At 46.5% G+C, this 22,945-nt stretch overlaps 1 protein-coding gene across 1 annotated transcript in view; it reads left to right on the forward strand.

Annotated features, from left to right (window-relative positions):
• The first annotated feature begins 223 nt into the window (after positions 1-223).
• The window catches only part of PDE8A (phosphodiesterase 8A), a 478,153-nt gene continuing 455,431 nt past the window's right edge, over positions 224-22,945 (forward strand). Inside the window, exon 1 of the mRNA XM_073618600.1 lies at positions 224-372. Coding sequence (XP_073474701.1) covers positions 295-372 — 78 coding nt within the window. The 5' untranslated portion in view covers positions 224-294. The remainder of the gene's footprint in view (positions 373-22,945) is intronic.

Raw genomic sequence — 22,945 nt, forward strand, 5'->3', positions numbered from 1 at the left:
ATAGTGTTAGTGCTGCAATAGACAGTGTGGAAGTGCAATATAGTGGACTGGCAGATCCCTGCAGCCTGTGCTTTCCAGGAGCTGTCAGAGCTGTCAGAGCTGGCTGGGTAGCAGGTTGCTGATTGCCTAGGACTTTAGTATGTAATAAGAGACAAAAGCCAGACATGACTCTTCTCTCTGGAATACTGTGACTGCTTCTCCTCTTTTCCCCCCATCGGTTGAATGGTTTGGTTTTATACTTGTGTCTAAATGCCGTTGGAATAATCCCTGCAGTACTGGCTGCAAGAAAAAAAAATGAATAAAATCAAGGCGATGGAGCGGAAGGTGGAAAGTTTAGAAGGCTGCGGTTCGCACAATGGTCCTGTGCATCAGGTAAGAAACTGAAGATTCATGTTCCCTTATTGCTGTATTTATGTTTTGCTTCATTTACTAATGAAGGTGGATGCATAGATCTGCAATGCATAGATGGGCACTGATGACTGCCTCTGGAGGGCAATTAAATCTGAGTGATGGGGATATGTGTTATGCACAATGCCAGCCTTACCTTTTGCCAACTGGTTGAAATATAAAATAATAGAAGCAGAAACTATAATGTGACATATAATAGAGGAGGTACCTATAAAATAATAGAAGCAGCAACTATAATCTAACATATAAGAGAGACAGCACCTATAATATAATAGAAGCAGCAAATATAGTCTAACGTATAAGAGAGGCAGCACCTATAATACTGTATATAACAGAGACAGCACCTATAATTTATAACACAAGCAGCACCTATCATTTATAACATAGGCAGCACCTATGACTTAATAGAAGCAGCAAATAACAAATAATAGAGGAAGCACCTATAATATAATGTATACTAGAGGCATCACCTATATTATAATATATAATAGAGGCAGCACCTATAATATAACAAAAGCAGCAACTATAATACAACATATAATAGAGGAAGCACCTATAATAGAAAATATTATAAAGGCATCTCACCTATAATAAAAATAGAATAGAGGCAGCACCTATAATATAACAGAAGCAGCAACTATAATATGATAAATAATCAAGGTAGTGCCTATAATATAAAATATATTATCAGCAGCAGCTATAATATTGCACTAGAGTTGCAGGACAGACATGAGTGAGTGGGATGTTTTAATGATTGCTGGCAGTGCAAAGCCTAGCAATGTGTTAAAGAGCTGCCAACATTTTAAAATAATTTCCAGGGACTGCTGCTGTGCTATGGTCACCAGAATACGGTCTCCGGGGGACCATGTAGACCTATCTATACCCAGCTGGGATGTTTATAACATTAGAATAACAGTGTATGCATATGTGCAAAGTGATGATAATTTACACAGTGCTCGGCATGTTTATATTACTAGGATAACTATATATATATATATATATATATATATATATATATATATATATATATATATATATATATATATATATATATATATATATATATATATATTATATTTTATAATTAAAGGTATTTATATAGCACCAACAATTTACAAAGCTCTTTACATACTGTACTATTACGTCAGTCCCTGCCGACAAGGAGCTTACAATCTAAGAACCCTATCTCACATGCACACACACTAGGACCAATTTGGACAGGAGCCGAATTAACCTACTTAAAAGCTGATCTCCAGAGAAAATAATAATGCTCCCTTGCAGTGGGGCTGCTACTCCATTGCAAGGGTAAATGCTCATTTAGGTCTAGGGGAACAAGAAAAGCAATTTTACTCACCCAATCCTCTGCACTGCAGGGCCAGTCCCCACATCTTTTATATCCCCTATGTTCCAGCAGTCGCAGGTTCCTCTGACGTCATCAAGCAATCATAGCCCTGCCTTGGACTTGAGGATGCCGAGGGGCAGTCCACCACTGGAGCATAGGAATAGAGGACTAGGCAAGTGAAACTGCTTTTGCCATCCCCTAGGCAAGCATTTAACCCTTGCAGTGCAAGAGCAGGGCATATCTTCACTTTGCTGGAGTTGTGCTTTAAATTGTGCTTTTAATTGTTGGAGGAAACCCACACAAGCACAGGGAGAACATGCAGTGTCCAGAGAGTGTCCTGGCTGGGTCCCATACTGGGTACCCCAGTGCTGCAAAGAAAGTGTATCAATCACTAAGCCATATGTTTATTTTATTTTTTTTTTCCTCTACTGCTCTTCAAAAAAATTACACAATGAATGAATGGTTAAAATGGATTTATCCCACAGAAGTATAGGAGTTTTTTTTGTACAGCTGGCCAGCTTTGAGCACCAGGGACATTTCCAGGGATTGAACTGTCCTTTTAAACCTGAGATGATTTTGTAAGGAACATTCTGACTTTTACATCACTATAACAATATCAAAAGCAATGATGATGTGCAAAGTGTACTGACCCATAACAACCAATAGGATTTTCAATGTAGCCAGTGAAAGATATTTGTCTGCACTTTGCACATCATGACTTCACTTGGAGCTTCTTTACTGCATAAGCCAATAAGAGTGTGCTGGAGGCAGCTGTACAGAGCGGGGAGAATCCAGGCAACCATATGGAGTAAGGATTTATTTTTACTGCTGAGCTCAATGCAGTTAAGATGTTGACAACAGGATCTGCCAGTACAGTGTGGTAGGTGCTAGGAAACCTTTGGAAGTCAACAGTGATCTTAGAGCTATAATTTGGAAGGTCATGTGAGTGCACATAGAGGACAGAAAGATGGGATAAGTATGGGTTACCCAGCAGCAATGTGGATTAGTTGCCCTGCTGGCTTTAAAGATACAGGTCCACCTAGAGACCAAGCCTCTACTGAGTAACATAGTAATTAGCTATCTCAAACAAATATGACAAATGTTTGATTTATCTATGAAAATCATGACTTACTACTACTAAGACACTATGATTTGCCCCAAGCTTAGTTAAGGGATGTAGCAGAGGTGACACAACAGGATATGTTTTATGAATCATACAGCTGAATAAAAATGCAGATGACTTCAAAAGCAACTTCACCTCTGTAATATTTCCCCCCCCCACACCACCATCTTTAAAAATCAAGCATGGTATGTCCTGTCGGTATTTGGGACCTGGCAGAGACCTGCAGGATTTCTGTATATTTTCAGGGTCTTTCTGTGCATGCACTCAGGTGCGCAGGTCTTTGCAAAGTCCCAAATACCAGACCCCGCATCTGTGCACATGCGACAAAATTCCGTAGGTCCCAAATACCTGGCAAAGAGCGCTATCATGTCTGCACATGTCTCGCTGTTCACATGCGCACCTGTGTAAAACTCTCAGGGGATTTCAACAAAGTACTACCAACAGTTTTCTGGCACTATGACCAGATTCAGAAATGCCTACTGCCTGTTTCTGTAACTTTACCAAAATACATAGCAGATTCCGGTAGTGCTTAATAGGGCTACGTTTACAAAGTGGCACCTTTCATGCACCAATTTCAAAAATAATTACCTCCAGTTTGTAGATAACGAAACTGGAAGAAATCAAAGAGAAACTATACTCACCATCAGTCTAAGAAAGCAACATCCTGGAGTACCCTGCTGGCCACTGACCTCTTCAACCAATTGCCGCCCACCCACCCTCAAATGGTGGAGGGACGGTGCAGTTCTCGTTCTGGATGGACGTCATATGACGGCACACCCGAACGGCCGCTCCCATGCGCTGGCCGTGTTGCTAGGACATGGCACAACCCTGATCTCTATAAAAAGCCGCTAACGCGGCTCTTTAACCATGTGATCGGCTGTGTCCAATCACAGCTGATCACATGTAAATACAGGACGTGCTGGTGATCGGCTCTCATAGCCTTACACTGACAGAGTGTGTGGCAAGGAGAGCCGATCAGCACCATCTCCTCGCAGGAGACAACAAGACATTTAGTCAGGGAAATGATCATCAGTGCCCTGATTAGACTAAAGCGCCACCAGTGCCAGAAATCAATGCCTGTTAGTGATGCCAGTCAGTGCTGACTTTCAGTGCTGCAATCAATGCCCATCAGTACCGCCCATTAGTGCCACCCATCAATGTTCATCAGTGCCGCCTATCTGTGCCACCTATCAGTGCCCTCAAGTGCCACCTAACAGTGCACACCAGTGCCACCCATCAGTGCCACATATCAGTGCCCATAAGTGTGGCATATTAGTGCCTCCTAATCAGTACCACCTAATCAGTGCCCATAAGTGCCACCTCATCAGCGCACATCAGTGAATGAGAAAAATTACTTTTCTCTTTCGTTCAATGACAGACACAGAGCTCCATTATTCAGAACTATAGGGTTATACCGCCCCCTAAAGGAGTAGGACACTAGGCAGAAAAAAAGACTTGGCTATGCCTATGGGCAGTCCTAGGTGGTATACACCCCCCTCTCTGCTATAGGCCTTCAGTTTCAGGAGTAAGGACCAAGTTCCCTGCTGGGATCTCTAGTCCTGGGAATGTTTTTTGTTTGTTACTTTCTTTTTTCCTGGATTTTTCTCTGGTGAGATCTACAATCAACTGCCGGAGTGGGCAACGGGATGGACACTAAGATCCAGTGGTCTCCTCAGACTGACCAGCGAGCGCATGCAGACTGCAGCTACGTGCTAGGTCCGCCGCAAAATAGCCCCACTGGACGAGGGCTGACCCTGCGAGTTAAACATCTCACGAGGTTGCATACGACCGGGTCTCGGCCTGAGTCGCAGCGTTCCTCATGGCCGACAGCCCCTCTACTTCTGTGGCGAGGGGATCTGTCTGGGAGCATTACCCGCACGCTTCGCTGGATCGGTAAGTACGGGGCCCCCTCCTCTCCTTCCCTGGACGTTTCGTGGGGTGCGGGTACTCCCTGGGGTGGTCGGTCCCTCCAGGGTTCTCCTCCACCCCCCTTCCTCCCTTCCCCAGGTGAGGCCCAGGCTTCTGGCTTAGGTGCTTTTGGACACACTGTACCCCCCCCCCTCCGCCCTCTAGGTTGCTACTGGGGGGGTATTCCTTGGGCCCACCTGCTGCAATGGATAGGCCTAGGAGGCAGGTGACCGGACGTCTGCGATCAGGGGACTGCCTGCGACGGCCCTTCCGTAATTTAGGCCGCAGCTTTGCGGTTTACCAACCCGGTGCTGGGTGGGCGGCCCCAGGGCGAGTCCGTTACTATCCGTTTTTGGGTGTCTGCCCTCCATTCAGCGGCTGGGATCTATCCGGTTCCCCTCGCGGGCCATGCGCTCGCGGCAGGCGGCCGAAAATTTAGGCAGCGGCTTTGTGGCCTACCGACTTGGTGCTGGGTGGGTGGCCCCAGGGCGGGCGGCCGCTTCTGTTTTTTGGGTGTCTGCCCTCCATTCAGTGGCTCAGATCGGTCCGGTCCCGCCTTGGCCTGGGCCCCCTGTGAGGGGTCTCAGTGGTGCCTCGTGTGGGCGGCATCTGTCGACCCCCCCCTGTGCAGGGCCTCGGTCATCATCCCTTATGTGGGGCTTCGTTAGCGCTCCCCTGTGTGGGGCCTCGATCGGCACCCCCCTGTGTGGGGCCTTGGTCGGCGCCCCCCTATGTGGGGCCTCCGTCGGTGCCCCCTGTGAGGGGCCCTGGTCTGTGCCCCCCGTGAGGGGCTCAGTGAAGCCCTCTGTGCGGGGCATCTGGCGCCCCCTGTGAGGGGCCTCTGTCAGCGTCCCCTGTGCAGAGCCTCAATCGACATCCCCTGTGCGGGGCTCGGGTGGTGGGGGTCTCAGTTGGTGGCCCCCGTCTGAGTTTTTTGGGTGGCGCTTAGGCATATAGCCTAGTAAATGGCACCCCCCGCCCTCCCCTACCTCCCCTGTCTCAAACGATCCTATATATGGCTCTGCCGCCACGGACGTGGCCCACCATACGGAGTTGGTGGACACGTTCCCTGTCCTCTCAGTGTCAGATAAGGGTACTCCCCGAGGCCGAGATGCTGAAAGCGGTAACCTCTTGCGACTAAGCGCACTCCACTCCTGGAGATGGTACAGGGGGTGAAGGGCACAAAGAGGCACGAGTCACCAGCAGGCTGGGCAGGTCTTGCGTGAAGGTCACCGGCAGGGAGACAGCTGTGCAGGATTGGAAGATGCTGAAGCTCAAGAAGGAGGATAAACAGCTGATCCAACAACAGGCTGGGGGTCAAACACCGTTGACTAGTAAGAGTCTCTAGATGGGCAAAAACAGTCTAGTGCAAAGGACTGTTAGCAGGTCTGTCAGCAGGCTGATGACTTAGTACTGAAGATTGATAGCAAAGTCTGTAAACAGGCCGAGGGTCAAACACAGGTAACTGGAAGCAAAGTCTGTGAGCAAGCCAGGGGTCGAGCACTGAAGACAATAGCAAAGTCCAGGAGCAGGCTGAGGGTCAATCACTGGAGACAGGAAGCAATATCTGTAGACAGGCCGAGGGTCAAACACAGGAAGCAAGTGGAGAAGTCTGAGAGGCAAGCCGAGGGTCAGATGCAGGAAGAGATCAGAGCAGGTCAAGGTCAATCCGGGTCACAACAGGTAACCAAAAATCAGGATACAAGCAGAAAACACACGGGGAGCTGAAAGACAAACCAGCAATCTGGTCATGGCACAGAGTGGCTTTTATAGGCCAGTGGGAGACTCATGTTGTGCGTGCTATTGCATATGCATTTTCGCCGTTTCGCTGAATTGCAATAGAGGAATCTTTGGCTTCTAAAGATCCAGCTGACATACCTGGAGGGAGAGCAGAATCCCCCTGCCATTGCTGCATTGGCGGACTTGTTGGTCTAGGAGCTGCAGTTTGTCTGCTATGCCTCTTGGCTGCAGTTCCCCTGGTTGCTGAGTCTCTGCAGTTGTGCTTAGATAGCAAGCCCTGTTGCTTCAGAATGTTATGCCCCGTACTTTTCCATTGGAATTTCTGCCACACAAAATTTGAGAGCTGGTTCTCAAATTTAACGACAACAAAATCCGTTGTCGGAAATTCAGATAGTGTGTACACAATTCCAACGCACAAATTTCCACGCATGCTCCGAATCAAGCAGAAGAGCCGCGCTGGCTATTGAGCTTCATTTTTCTTGGCTCAGCGTACGTGTTGTACGCCACCGCGTTCTTGACGTTCGGAATTTCCGACAAGATTTGTGTGACCGTGTGTATGCAAGATAAGTTTGAGCCAACATCCGTCGGGGAAAAAAACATGGATTTTGTTGTCAGAAAATCCTATCGTGTGTACAGAGCATAACTGTCCCGGTTCCCGTGTCGGGAACAGTTTCTGGGAACAGGGAACAGTTTCTGGGGTTTTATTCAAACCTGTTCACAGTCCAAAAGATGGAGGGCATGGTACGTCCGAATCTAGACTTCAAGGCCCTGACCTTCATTGTGTGGGTACAGAAGTTCAGGATGGGGTCCATCCGCGCGACGGTGGCACCCCTTCATCATAGGGACTCTCTGACTTCTATCAACATCACGAATGCTTACTTACGCATTCCACTATGTGCCCAACTACAGCACTTCCTCCATTTTGCTTTCTCCCCTTGTATTGAACAGGGTGGCCACCAATGCCAGTCTGTCCGGGTAGGGAGATGTCCTTGGACTGAGCTCTGCTCAGCGTCGTTGGACGTTGGTGGAATCCAGACTACCGAGCAATATCCTGGAACTTCGAGCGTTCAAACTGTCTGGATCATGGACGGATCGACTTCGGGGGCTTCCGGTACGGATCCAGTCGGACAATGCAACGGCGGTGGCTTATGTCAATCACCAGGGCAGGCCAAATAATTGGCAGCCCTGTCAGTTGTCAGTATCCTCCGGTGGGCAGCACGTCTCATTCCGGCCCTCTCTGACATACGTATTCCAGGAGTGGAATACTGACAGTCAGATGCCTCAGTCGGCTAGGGTTGGACCACGGGGTGGGCCCTTCACCGGGCCGTGTTTCATCGCATATGTCACCGATGGGGCACTCCTGAGGTAGATCTGTTTGCGTCCAGGCTAAACAGGATGGTACCAAGGTTTCTGGCAAGGTCACGGGATCCCCTGGTGGGCTCCCCAATCACTCTGGTGGCCCATGGTGCTGGTAACGTTTGCTCTACGCCTTTCCTCCTCTCCAGCTTCTGCTGTGGCTTTTGTGCAGGAGCACTGCCGCAGGGATTCTGGTCATTCTATTAGCTCTGCATGGGTCCCGTCGGTCTAGGTATGCTGACCGGGTGTGCCTGGTCACCGACGTTCCTTGGCGACTGCCTCTCAGGGGGGATCTACTGTCCCAAGGGCCGTTCTTCCATCCTTCTTTAGAGTCGCTGGTTTTAACGGCCTGGCTGTGATGGGCCAGGTGCTGCAGTTTCGACGCTGCTGATGGCTAGGGAGTCTACTTCTAGGAGGTTCTACCTCTGGATGTGGAAAGAACATATATCCTGGTGTGAGTCACCGGGCATTCATCCTCGTTCTTTCACGGTGGCTCCGATTCCAACCTCCCTTCACGGGGGATTGAGCAGGAATGGGCCTCGAGTACCATCAAGGGCCAGGTGTCAGCCTGGGTGGCCTTCTTCAGCATCCCCTGGTCTCGCACTCCCTGGTGTGTACCTTTTTTATTCAAGGGGTTTGACGTCTGTTTCCACGGGTGCAGTCTCGTCTACCCCCGTGGGATCTGAACTTGGTGATTCCAGTTCTCCAGAAGTCTCTCTCTCACAATCTTCTGGAGATTCCACTGCTTACTCTGTCTCGGAAGGTGGCCCTTTTGGCGGCTATCACCTCTGCTTGCAGGGTGTCGGAAATGGTAGCGTTATCTTGTCGTACACCTTACCCAGGATTACACAAGGTTAAGGTGGTTCTTCGCCCTTTTCCATTGTTTCTTCCTCAGTTTTTCATTTGAATAAGGACAGTGCGTTGCCTTCCTTGTGTCCCTGGTCAACACATCCTAGGTAGTTTGCCTTATCTGCCCTGGATGTGGTTTGGGGAATTCGGGTGTATTTGGCAGCTGCTGAGTCTTTTTGGAGGTCAGCCTCACTGTGATCATGGACGGACCAAGAAAGGGGCTGTCTGCTTCTTCTGCGACCATTTCTGAATGGATCGCACAAGTGATGACTCTGGCCTAATCTGTTGGGGATTGGGTTCCTCCTTTCCCTGTTACGGCGTATTCTTCTTGGTCAATTAGTGCTTCTTGGGCCTGCTGTCATCAGGCGTCCATTGCACAAGTTTGCAAGGTGGCCACTTGGTCGTCGGTGTACGCTTTCACAACGTTCTATGAAGTGGATGTGTTGGCATCTGCTGATGCCTCTGTTGGCCGCAAGGTTTTGCAGGCTGCTGTTTAAGGGTCTATTCCCTCTTGAAGGGGTATTGTTCAGGTTGGGCTCCAGATTGTTCTGTGTTGAGCTCCTGTTACCTGGTTGGTTCTTGTGTTAGCCTTGGGATTTTTTGTTGTCCCATCCCTCATGTTTGGCACTGCTTTGGGACATCCCTATGGTTCTGAATAATGGAGCATTGTGTCTGTCAAAGAATGAAAGAGAAAATGGGATTTTTGACTTACCGTAAAATCCATTTCTCTGAGTTAATTGACAGACACAGCACCCACCCCTCTAAGGAGTTTTAATACTTCTGAAACTGCTTGTTACTAAACTGATGGCCTATAGCAGAGAGGGGGGTGTATACCACCTAGGACTGCCCATAGGCATAGCCAAGTCCTTTTTTTCTGCCTAGTGTCCTACTCCTGGAGGGAGCAGTATAAAGCTATGATTCTGAATAATGGAGCACTCTGTCTGTCAATGAACTCAGAGAAATGGATTTTACGGTAAGTCAAAAATCCCATTATTTACAAAATTTACCGACAGAAACTAAGAAAAACTTTTTAGGAGGGCACAACATAAGGATCAGTATGGAACAGTTTGGGTAGGTCAGGAGGACACAGTGCAGTGGTCAGTAGGGTATAGTGTGAGTGGGTTAGGAGGGCACAGTACAGGGGTCAGGAGGGCACAGTGTTGGTGAATCAGGAGGGCACAGTGTGGGTGGGTCAGGAGGACACAATACAGGGGGCAAGTAGGGCACAGTGTGGGTGGGTCAGGAGGGCACAGTATGGTCATCAGTTGGCACAGGGTGGGTAAGTCAGGAGGACAAAGTGCAGGGGTCAGGAGGGCATAGTGTGGGTGGGTCAGGAGGGCACAGTGTGAGTGGGTCAGGAGGGCAAAGTGTAGGTGGATCAGGGGGACACAGTACAGGGGGAAATAATCGACAATACAGAAATGATTTCCTAAAGCAGAGCTGTGCAGGGAAGCTGCTGGCACAGATCTTACCTGTTCTGGCAGGCTGTCATTGAGTTAAACATACAATCCCTCCCCCATTTCTCTGGCAGTTTTTAGCACTCTGCATCGGTTCAGGAAGAATCCCCTGAGGTGGAGCATTTTACTGTGTGGATGAGGTGTGTACTGCTCCTGATGTAGGCAGACGGGTGGGGCCTACAGGGGTAGATAGGTTGTTTGTCACGCCTACATGTTTTCCCATTAACTCGTTGGCCCCCATGCACTGGGTCACATGAGAGGCCTACTCTGCATGGGTTTTTCTTGGCTACGTTAGGTACTTTTTAGGGTCACTTTACTACACACATGGGGTACCTTTTTTGTTTTGTGTCATTTTCATCAATGTACTGGGACAAGGCTGAAGCCACCATGGAGGAATACTCAACCTTAAGACGGACCTCCACCCCTAGAAATAAACGTACACCATATACACTTGAACTGCAACTGTCTCCAGTTAACCCTTGGTTCCCTGTGACAATGTACACCTTCTCTGTAATGTGCATTTAGGAGGGACATCAGCCATCTGTCCAGAGTTTTCCATTACTATTCCCCAGGAGTGCAGTGGGCCCTGTCGTGTACTCTGTGCGGGCTCCACAATTTCACTTAACTTAACACCTGAACTTCTGTACCTCTGTACAGGATGGGAACCTCTGTGGCACGAATCCGCTCCCATTGCTCTGGGAGACAGACCGCTTGCGGAAGGAGTGCCGACAACATCTCCCTCGCTGCTAGAGGCCATTCCACCTATAACAGGTGCACCCTATCAACAGGCTGCTGGTTAAACCCCTGTTACTCCAGGTATCTACTTGTGTCTTCACACTACTTCACTCCACACCAATGTTTTCATACCCCAATGTGTTTAAGACCCACTCGGGGAACTATATGCATGTCAGTTACTTACATTACACCCCTTTCAGAAACTTGAGCCAAGGGAAGGACAAAGTTTCAAACTCTTTAGTTAAGAAAAGTGCAAGCAGACATTTCACAGTCCAACAGATAAAGGCGTTATTTCCTATTCCCTAACTCTCTAACTACAGGCTTCAGTGCTTCCCTGGATTATCTGCTAAGGTGTAGTTCAAGCAAAGATAAGTTATTTGTAGGCATCTACATGTAGGTACAAGTCCTTCCGAGGCACAGACCAGTGCTGGTGTTTTCAGGGTGAACCCCAGATTTTGATAGTTCTGCATCTGGATGGTGATGGATAGCATCCTTCTCCCACTCTTACCTCCAGACCATGGCCCCTTTTATATCACACAGGACCAGGGAGTCAGGTCCAGAGAAGTACCCGCCAAAACCAAAGAACTGGAAAAGCATCAACTTCTACCCTCCTGGCTGGGACAGCACCTGACAAACTGTTACAACCTGATTACACTCCGATTCCCATCAAACTTTCTCTCCTGTCCATCTCAGGTGCTTACATCACCTGAGATGGACAGGAGAGAAGGGCCAGTGGGGATTGGCTGGAGTACATATCTCGCCCACACAAGCAGCAACCTTAAAAAAAAGTGAGGTTTCACTCCAGATTGTAGAGTTAGCCCTCTGCGGGCCATCTCGAGGCAGCTTAATAAAATGCCAGGGACTCTCCCACCAAAGTAAGCATATGTAATGCAAGATTATTATGAGGCCCCCATGCACCTGGGGCCCTTGGGCACTGCCCAGGGGTGCCTATACGTTAAGATAGTCCTGGTGACTTGAGGGGGCCCAAGGGATTCCCTTAATTTGTAGGGATTTCCTCTCATGTCCTGCTTTGTCTATGGGACAGGAAGTGAAGATAAATCTCCCCAATGGGGCATTGTTGGCAAAAAAACTGACAGGGGTTATAACCCTCCCTTACTTTATGCCAAATGAAAAAAAGTTTTGCCTATAGTTCTACCTAATTAATATTTAACCCTTGGAGTGGGGGCCCCCACTGCATGGGTATTTTTTTTCTAGCCCACAGTTTAGCTTTAAATAGTGTGGACTGGTTGTTAAACAAGAACTATGGCCTTCCATTTAAAGTTGTTTTAAAGGCAGAACATGTTTTACCTTAATGTATTCCCTGAATTAAGGTAAAAAATGTCTCAGTAGTTGTATTGCCCCCTCACCCCCCTATATACTTACCTGAGTGATCTAGCTCTGTGCCCATCTGCAATGGCGCTGGTCTGTGATTTTCTCCTCACAGAACACAGAGGCAACAGTGGGAGCCATTGGCTCCTGCTACTGGCAATTGAATTCTGCAGGGCAAAGATGCGTTGTGTGTGTCAAGTGGTTTGCTATGGGGGCAGACACAGAAGAGGAGGAGCAGACAGTGCTTGACTTCAGAAGAGGGGATTGAGGGCCGTTCTGCACAATACCATTGCACAGAGCCAGTAAGTATAACATGTTTGTTATTTTAGAGAAAAACAAGCCTACACAACTGCTTTAAACATATGTGCTACAGCACCTAAGGCCTTGTTCACATCTCTCCATTTCCACTTTCATGCATTTTTAATTGAGTTTGAATTTTATTGCATTTTACATGCGTTTTCATGTGTTATGCATTTTTCTCATTAACCAATAAGGATGTTTTTCCTGCATCATGAAGCAATGTGCTACCTGATTTTCAGTGTATGGAAGTGAGGAAACATGGCTAATTTTACAACCCTATTTGCAGCTGCAGCAACTGTCACAGTCTTCATTGTGACTAAGGCCATGGCAGTTATCCAGGGGAGTTGTTTTAACCATGAGCTGACAAGCTGCCAAGTGTTTGAATGAAAATTGCATGAAAATGCACAATATGTGCATGTTTATGTATGTACTGTACTTCCATAGACTTCAAGGGGCTAGAAAGTGCAGAAAAATGCATGTAAAATTGGACATGCCTAATTTTTTCCAACGCAGATCGCAGATGTGAACGGCCATATTGGGCTCAATGTATGTTCATAACACATCATTTTTATGCACTGCAAGACACACATAAAAATGCATAGGTGTGACCTAAGCCTGAAGCCCAACTCCAGAATATAAGCAAGCCCGGTCCCCACCACCCCCTCTAACTAACTTCTGGTATAAAAAAAACTCTCTAAATGCCTATTTTATTACCTGAAGTCACAATCACTTGATGATCCTTCCCAGTTCTTCAGTTTACTTCCTAGGGCCCTTCTGCGGGTGTCCACATTACTGTCTGCTTGTTGTGTACACCTCTTTCTGGTAGAGGGGACATGTCCAGTAGCTGGGTCCTCTTTCATGGGCTCCTGAGGAGAACTCACAGGGATGGTGAGGGGACCAGTGTCCAAAAAGATAACGAGTGGCAAAGAGGTCTGGCCCTCATGGCAGGATAGGACTTGGAGTAAGGTAATTGATGCACAAAGGTCTGGTCCTCATGGCAGGATAGGACTTGGAGTAATGTAATTGATGCACAAAGGTCTGTTCCTCATGGCAGGATAGGACTGGGAGTAAGGTAATTGATGCACAAAGGTCTGGTCCTCATGGCAGGATAGGACTTGGAGTAATGTAATTGATGCACAAAGGTCTGTTCCTCATGGCAGGATAGGACTGGGAGTAAGGTAATTGATGCACAAAGGTCTGGTCCTCATGGCAGGATAGGACTGGGAGTAAGGTAATTGATGCACAAAGGTCTGGTCCTCATGGCAGGATAGGACTTGGAGTAAGGTAATTGATGCACAAAGGTCTGGTCCTCATGGCAGGATAGGACTGGGAGTAAGGTAATTGATGCACAAAGGTCTGGTCCTCATGGCAGGATAGGACTGGGAGTAAGGTAATTGATGCACAAAGGTCTGGTCCTCATGGCAGGCTAGGACTGGGTGTAAGGTAATTGATGCACACAGGCCAGGTCCTCAGGGTAGGAAAGGACTGGGAGTAAGGTAATTGATGCACAAAGCACTTTTTAATGTGTGCCATGATCATCATCAGCTCCAAACACTGTAAATGTAATTTGCTTAGCAAGTAATGCGGAACATCAGTTATTACAGGAAGTTCCAATCTTCTTCCTCCTCCCCCCAACATTAATTGTGTTTTTTTCTGGGAGCTGGTATCTAGTTTTGAAAGGTACCCTCTCTTACTTCCTGTCAGATTGCCTGGGCGATCCGAGTGGAAGTGCCCCCCCCACGTCCCGGAGGCTGCGGGACCATTCACAGAGCACAGTGCAGCTTGCGCATGCGCAGTGGGGTCCGGCTGTGAAGCCGCTGGGAGTCATAGCTAGCTTCCCACAGTCAACATGGCAGAGCCATTACCTGAAGACTGGCCATAGTGAGGACAGCACTGGATCCCTAGGCTGGTAAGTGTCTTTTTATTAAAAGTCAGACGCTACAGTATTTGTGGCTACCAACTCTTAATTTTTGTTTTCTTTGTTGAAGTTCCTCTTTAAAGCAGAACTATAACCACCTTCAGTCTGGTAATGCAGTGTCCCAGAGTTCCCTGCCAGCCGCTGACATCTTCAGGCGGTCGGCTTCCAGGTATCAATCACTGGCCACTTTCATTGGCCAGGCTGCGATGATGTCACTCCCACACATGCGCAGGAGTTCAGTCAGCTCAGTACTGGAGAATTTATACAATGAGCTGCACATGTGCAGCCTACTGTACATAGGCAGACAGGCAGGTAACTAACTTAGCATGTCTATTCTGCATTAAAAATCTGGCCTATTTGCCCATTTTAAAATTTTGTCATAAAGTTCCACTTTAAGCTACAAATCACTTCAAGAACACAGACCTTTTTATTGATGGCAATTAGGGATGAGATTTTTTTTTTTTTTTTTTTCCGAAACTGGAAGTCAACTGTCATTCCTGGGCCAAAGAGCTGCGGGTGGGGGATTTCCCATTCCGAGGCTGGCATACAAAAACACAAAGGGGTGGGGATGTTTCTAGTCGAAAAAACGTTAGGAAAAGTGATTCTATAACTGTTACAAAATCACTACTACAAAGTCATCAGAGTGACTTGGGCCTAAGGATGAATACAGACACATCAAAATTTGGCTGCATCAGCAAGGACTGGCAGAATTTCAACTTGTGTGTGGCCCTCCCTGTTTAACCACTTAGGGACCGAGCCTCTTTCTGAGATTTGTTGTTTACAAGTTAAAAACCGTTTTTGTTTTTTTTTTTGCTAGAAAATTACTTAGAATTCCCAAACATTATACATTTTTTTTTCCTAACACCCTAGAAAATAAAATGGCGGTCGTTGCAATACTTTCTGTCACACTGTATTTGCGCAGCGGTGTAACAAGCGCACTTTTTTTGGAAAGAATACACTTTTTTGAATAATGGAAAAAAAAATAAGACAACAGTAAAGTTAGCCCAATTTTTTTTATATTGTGAAAGATAATTTTACGCCGAGTAAATTGATACCCAACATGTCACGCTTCAAAATTGCGCCCGCTCGTGGAATGGCGACAAACTTTTACCCTTAAAAATCTCTGATCGATGAAAGTATTCCAGTTTCATGAAAACTTTCATGGAACTGGGGGGAATTAGATGTTTTTTTTTTTTGTTCACACCGGAACAGATAAAAACTGTCTATACCCATCTTAGGGCTTACATTAAAAAAAAAAAAAATGGAGGGAAAGAGCTGATGTTAGTCATTATAACCATACAGATACCGTACATCCTTTTTAATCTGCTGAACTGAGTAGATGATCAGGAACATCCATTTTTCTTCTTTCATTTTGAGAACCATTTAACCGGTTCCCAACCGCCCCGCGTACATTTACTGTGGCAGGGCGGTTGCTCTGCGCAGAATCACGTACTGGTACGTGATCCTGCACTTCTGGGTCTGTGGCGCGCCCGTGCCACCAGCGACCCGCTCCCTGGTGTCCTCGATGTCCACCGGGACCCACCGATCACTCGGGACACAAGCAGAACGTCAGTCTGCCTATGTAAACAGAGCAGGTTGTCGTTCTGTCAGAGGGGAAGGTACTGATCCTGTGTTGCTAAACAGAAACATGGATCTTTGCTTTCTCTTAGTCAAAGCACCCCCCCCCCCCCACACACACACACACACAGCTAGTAAGCACAACTTAGGGATACATTTAACCCTTTGATTGCCCCTTATGTTTACCCCTTTCCTGCCCGTGTCATTAGTACAGTGACAGTGCATTTTTTAGCACTGATCACTGCATTAGTGTCACTGGTCCCCAAAAAGTGTCACTTAGGTGTCCGATTTGTCCGCTGCAATATTGCAGTCCCGCTATAACTCGCTGATCACTGCCATTACTAGTAAAGATAAAAAAAAATTTAAATAAATATTCCATAGTTTGTAGACACTATAACTTTTGCGCAAACCAATCAATATATGCATATACGCTTATTGGGATTTTTTTTACCAAAAATATGTAGCAGAATACATATTGGCCTAAAATTATGAAGAAATTCAATTTCTTACATTTTTTTTATTGGATATGTTTTATAGCAGAAAATAAAAAAAAAAATTCAAAATTGCTGGTCTTTTTTTGTTTATAGCGCAAAAAATAAAAACCACAGAGGTGATTAAATACCACCAAAAGAAAGCTCTATTTGTGGAAAAAAAAAAAGGGCAAAAATTTTATTTGGGTACAGAGTAGTGCGTCAGTTAAAGTATCGCAGTGCCGCATTACAAAAAATGGCCTGGTCATGACTGGGGATAAACCTCCTGGAGCTGAAGTGGTTAATCTATATGAATTGAAATGATTACATTGAGGCCGGTGAGTCAATATAACAGTCAGACAAATAACAGGAAGTGGCGGTTTGACTTGCTTTTAAATCTTTGTATTTTTCAGTGCACAGTAAGGTTTTGAGCTGTAGCAAGTGTGCGCAATAGGAAAAATACATGGTAACCACCAAACCAGGGTTCTATGATTTTTCATGATTCAATATAAAGCTTCTCTCCCAGGAAAGAATCCTCCCTACAGCGGGACTGCCCGCACTGCAAGCAATAATTGCTTAAACAGGAGCTCCAGGCTCCCCCCCCCCCCCCACACACACAAATACTGTAGCTGCTGACTTTTAATATTAGGGCACTTACCTTTTCAGGCATCCAGCAGTGTCCTCAACTGAGCTGATTCATCAATCGGCTATCGGGTGCGAGTGCCGCCATCTTGACTAAGGGAAACCGACAGTGATGCCTTGAGGCCTCACAGCCGGTTTCCTAATGCGCATGCGTGTAGCATGCTGCGCTTTGTGAATGGGCCGTAGTCTTCTGGGACCTGTGAAGTGCCACAGAAAGCTGCAAGGGAAGGAGGTGGGGGGCGAACTTCCATGGCGAACTGAGCCAGAAGTGGGAGAAGGTACCTGTCAAAACCAGGTACCCGCACCCCCTAAAAGGTGCCAAATGTGGCAGCGGAGGAGGGTGGGGGAGGCAGACAAGCAAAGCTTCCCCTTTTGGGTGGAGCTCCGCTTTAAGCCTAAGGGGCTTCTAAAAGCTATTTTATTTACCTGATCCTTTCCACTCCTTGCAGCTGGTGTTCTCTTCTCTTCTACTTCAAACACAGCATTTGTCCCCTGTGTGATAGCCTGGTAAGGTATAAGTACTATTTCACTGCACATATGGATAATCTCCTGAAGCCTTGCTGCCCTCTAGGACAGGGGATTTCCTATGGCCACTGGAAAAACAAACAAAAGAGGGCGCAAAGGCCTAGTACATTATACCACAAATTTTAATATACAGTATCTCACAAAAGTGAGTACACCCCTCACATTTTTGTAAATATTTTATTATATCTTTTCATGTGACAACACTGAAGAAATGACACTTTGCTACAATGTAACGTAGTGAGTGTACAGCTTGTATAACAATGTAAATTTGCTGTCCCCTCAAAATAACTCAACACACAGCCATTAATGTCTAAACCGCTGGCAACAAAAGTGAGTACACCCCTAAGTGAAAAAACTGGGCCAAATTAGCCATTTTCCCTGCCCAGTGTCATGTGACTCGTTAGTGTTGCAAGGTCTCATGTGTGAATGGGGAGCAGGTGTGTTAAATTTGGTGTTATCACTCTCACTCTCTCATACTGGTCACTGGAAGTTCAACATGGCACCTCATGGCAAAGAACTCTCTGAGGATCTGAAAAAAAGAAATGTTGCTCTACATAAAGTTGGTCTAGGCTATAAGAAGATTTCAAAGACCCTGAAACTGAACAACATGGTGGCCAAGACCATACAGCGGATTAACAAGACAGGTTTCACTCAGAACAGGCCTTGCCATGGTCGATCAAAGAAGTTGAGTGCACGTGCTCAGCGTCATATCCAGAGGTTGTCTTTGGGAAAAAGACGTATGAGTGCTGCCAGCATTGCTGCAGAGGTTGAAGGGGTGGGGGGTGGGGGGTGGGGGGGTCAGCCTGTCAGTGCTCAGACCATACGGCACACACTGCATCAAATTGGTTTGCATGGCTGTTGTTCCAGAAGGAAGCCTTTTCTAAAGATGATGCACAAGAAAGCCTGCAAACAGTTTGCTGAAGACAAGCAGACTAAGGACATGGATTACTGGAACCATGTCCTGTGGTCTGATGAGACCAAGATATATTTATTTGGTTCAGATGGTGTCAAGCGTGTGTGGCAGCAACCAGGTGAGAAGTACAAAGACAAGTGTGTCTTGCCTACAGTCAAGCATGGTGGTGGGAGTGTCATGGTCTGGGGCTGCATGAGTGCTGCCGGCACTGGGGAGCTACAGTTCATTGAGGGAACCATGAATGCCAACATGTACTGTGACTGAAGCCGAGCATGATCCCCTCCCTTGGGAGACTGGGCAGCAGGGCAGTATTCCAACATGATCAAGACCCCAAACACACCTCCAAGATGACCACTGCCTTGCTAAAGAAGCAAAGGGTCAAGGTGATGGACTTCTGTTCTGTTAAAAAAAGGTGATGGACTGGCAAAGCATGTCTCCAGACTTAAACCCTATTGAGCATTTGTGGGGCATCCTTAAACGGAAGGTGGAGGAGCGCTAGTTCTCTAACATTCACCAGCTCCGTGATGTCATCATGGAGGAGTGAAAGAAGACACCAGTGGCAACCTGTGAAGCTCTGGTGAACTCCATACCCAAGAGGGTTAAGGCAGTGCTGGAAAATAATGGTGGCCACACAAAATATTGATACTTTGGGCACAATTTGGACATTTTCACTTAGGGGTGTACTCACTTTTGTTGCCAGCGGTTTAGACATTAATGACTGTGTGTTGAGTTATTTTGAGGTGACAGCACATTTACACTGTTATACAAGTTGTACACTCACTACTTTACATTGTAGCAAAGTGTCATTTCTTCAGTGTTGTCACATGAAAAGGTATAATAAAATGTTTACAAAAATGTGAGGGGTGTACTCACTTTTGTGAGATACTGTATACAAATGGGCGGAGATGCCCATTACATCATTGACCTTTTATGGCCCCATGGCCATATTAGGTCAATGACATTGACCACATGACCATATTAGGCCAATGATGTCCTACACATGTCATTAATATCCCCATGCTGTTGTGTGCATGCAGCTGCAGAGCAAGGAATTCCCTGGCCACAGGTGATTGGGTTGGCACTGACAGCATCACTCTGAGTTTGGTCAAACATGGGTTCAGATCACATCCAAGCTCATTACTACCAAAAAAAACATCTTTTAATTTTGGATAATGTTGGAAAGGGTTACAACCTTTCATTTATTTATTAGTTTCTGTATCCCTGTTGGGGATATTTCCTCTCACTTCCTGTATATCTATTATACCATGACCTGAACAATAGTGTTTTCACATGAAAAGGTATAATAAAATATTTACAAAAATGTGAGGGAGGTACTCACTTTTGTGAGATACTGTATATTAAACCATATAATAGCTTAGAAAAAAGCCTTTTCAGAATGAACTTTATACCAGATAACCTTAAAAAAAAGACAAATCTAGCTGGTGGATCATACCATGATGGGGTTGGAATGATAAAGTCATACAGAGTGTGGATTGTTTTTGTCTGAGTGTTGAGGCATTCTGGTTTATTTCACACTGGGTTTCACTGTGCGTATTCTTTCATGTCTATGGTTCTTTCCCAGCAAATGATACTTTCATCACGCTAAAGCCTGCACATTAAAAGCTTTGTATGAATAGTCAGGGGGTTCCACATCACTTATGTAACATTTGTTCACATATTTTAAAAGCTCACAAGATGGGAACGGAGCAAAATATGTTTTCTAACCTCATCATAAACACTCCTAGTTCCAATGTTTATAATTTAAAGTGTTATAAAAGTGGAGAATAGAAATACTTTAAAGCACATTGCTTTAGTGGCTGGACTAGCTGATTTCTGCTTGACTATCCTTAGTGACCATATGCATACAAAGAAGATTCAATTGGCTGCTTTGAACAATGAGAACTGCTCTTCTTTTAGACACCTGTAACCCTTTTTTTTTTTTGGGGGGGGGGGGGGTTATGAGAAATGCCCCTCCCCAAACAGGTTATGGCACTAAATATGTAGGCAAAAAGGAGAATCAGAACCTTTACTAAATGGAGGAGTGGGTTTGATAATAAAAGTGGCGGTGCCTCCACCCAGGAAAGTGCCTCTGTGTACACAGGGTATTCTGTTCAATAAAGATTAAAGTGGATGTAAACCCACTCTCATCAATTATAAAGTACTGCCATAGTGCAGAACTATAAGGATATACATGCCTCCTGCATGTATCCTTATCTGTCAAATGTCTTCCCTTTCTCTATTTGGAGCCCCCAAAAACTCTGGATTCAGTGGATTCAGTCTGTTATCTGATGCTCGGTGGGCGGAGTCATGACGCCAGTAGACTCCACGCCCACCTCTACACTCTCCTTGGCGAGAGCGTGCACAGGCGAGGCAGAGCGCATTCTGGGTAAAAGCAGAGCGTGTTCACGACCCCTGTCACTTCTGCACACACAGAGGCATTTAGGTGACACGGGTAGGGACTTGGTGGAAGCAGTCAGGTGACAGGAGTAGGGACTTGGTAGGAGCAGTCAGGTGACATGTGTAGGGACTTGGTAGGAGCAGTCAGGTGACACGAGTAGGGACTTGGTGGGAGCAGTCAGGTGACTCATGTAGGGACTTGGTGGGAGCAGTCAGGTGACATGAGTAGGGACTTGGTGGGAACAGTCAGGTTACACGAGTAGGAACTTGGTAGGGGCAGTCAGGTGACATGAGTAGGGACTTGGTGGGAGCAGTCAGGTTACACGAGTAGGGACTTGGTGGGAACAGTCAGGTTACACGAGTAGGGACTTGGTGGGAACAGTCAGGTTACACGAGTAGGGACTTGGTGGGAGCAGTCAGGTGACATGAGTAGGGACTTGGTAATAGCAGTCAGGTGACATGAGTAGGGAATTGGTAGGAGCACTCAGGTGATATGTGTAGGGACTTGGTAGGAGCAGTCAGTTGACACGAGTAGGGACTTGGTAGGAGCAGTCAGGTGACTCATGTAGGCACTTGGTGAGAGCAGTCAGGTGACATGAGTAGGGACTTGGTTGGAACAGTCAGGCAGTCAGGTTACACGAGTAGGGACTTGGTGGGAACAGTCAGGTTACACCAGTAGGGACTTGGTGGGAACAGTCAGGTTACATGAGTAGGGACTTGGTAGGAGCAGTCAGGTGACACGAGTAGGGACTTGGTAGGAGCAGTCAGGTGACACGAGTAGGGACTTGGTAGGAGCAGTCAGGTGACACGAGCAGGGACTTGGTAGGAGCAGTCAGGTGACACGAGCAGGGACTTGGTAGGAGCAGTCAGGAGACATGGGTAGGAACTTCGTAGGAGCAGTCAGATGACTCGTGTAGAGACTTGGTGGGAGCAGTCAGGTTGCACAAGTAGGGACTTGGTGGGAACAGTCAGGTTTTTTTTAAACAAAATCTCTGATGGGGACATCTAATGTACAGGGGGACTCTGATGGGGACACCTGATTTATAGGGAGATGTTGATGGGGACACCTGTTGTAATGGTGGACTCTGATTGGGACACCTGATGTAAAGGGGGGCACCTGCTGTAAAGAGGGACTCTGATTGGGACACCTGATGTATAGGGGGACTCTGATGAGGACACCTGATGTATAGAGGGATGCTGATGGGGACACCTGCTGTAAAGGTGGCTTTGATTGGGATATCTGATGTAAAATGGGGCTCTGATGAGGACACCTAGTGTTAAGTGGTTTTATTTTCTTTTACTGTGTGAAATGTGGATGTGATTGGCACCTACTGTGACGGGTGCAGTGAGGCTGCATATAATGGGCACAGTTTTATCTAGCAGTAATGATACATAATCACCTGATAAATGGCTATTTACAGTCCTGCTAACAATTTAATTTTTCAGTTTGTTTGCACCCCCCCCCCCCCAAAAAAAAATGTTTTTGAGCACCAGCCGTCACTGCCAGCTATTCTACATCTTAGTCCCTAGTAGCTTGTAATCTATCATACAACTGGACCTCTAACTATTAAATGGCCTTTGGATGCCTAACCTGGCTCTACCCTAAGCTCATTATTTGGCACTGAGCTAAAACTAGATATAGAATACCAGACCAGAAGAGACAGGTTCACTAAAAGCTATCTGGTATAGTGCATGTGAGATAACAACAAAGGGAACAGATATCATTTGGTCACAAGTCTTTAGCAATTATGTATACCCTGAAGCTATGGACAACAATAGTAAACTATTAAAATTAGGAGCACTTGCCTAATAACCCCTATTTTGGGCCTGCATTTAGCACTATGTTTTCCATGGAAGGGACATGTGGTCCCAGCTCCCATCTCAGTAGAGGGCAGCAGATCCCTACATACTTAAAGAGGAAGTAAACTTCCATCACTAAATTTTACCTATAGTAA

The sequence above is a fragment of the Aquarana catesbeiana genome, linkage group LG03, assembly GCF_042186555.1.
Source record: "Aquarana catesbeiana isolate 2022-GZ linkage group LG03, ASM4218655v1, whole genome shotgun sequence".
Lineage (NCBI taxonomy): Eukaryota > Metazoa > Chordata > Amphibia > Anura > Ranidae > Aquarana > Aquarana catesbeiana.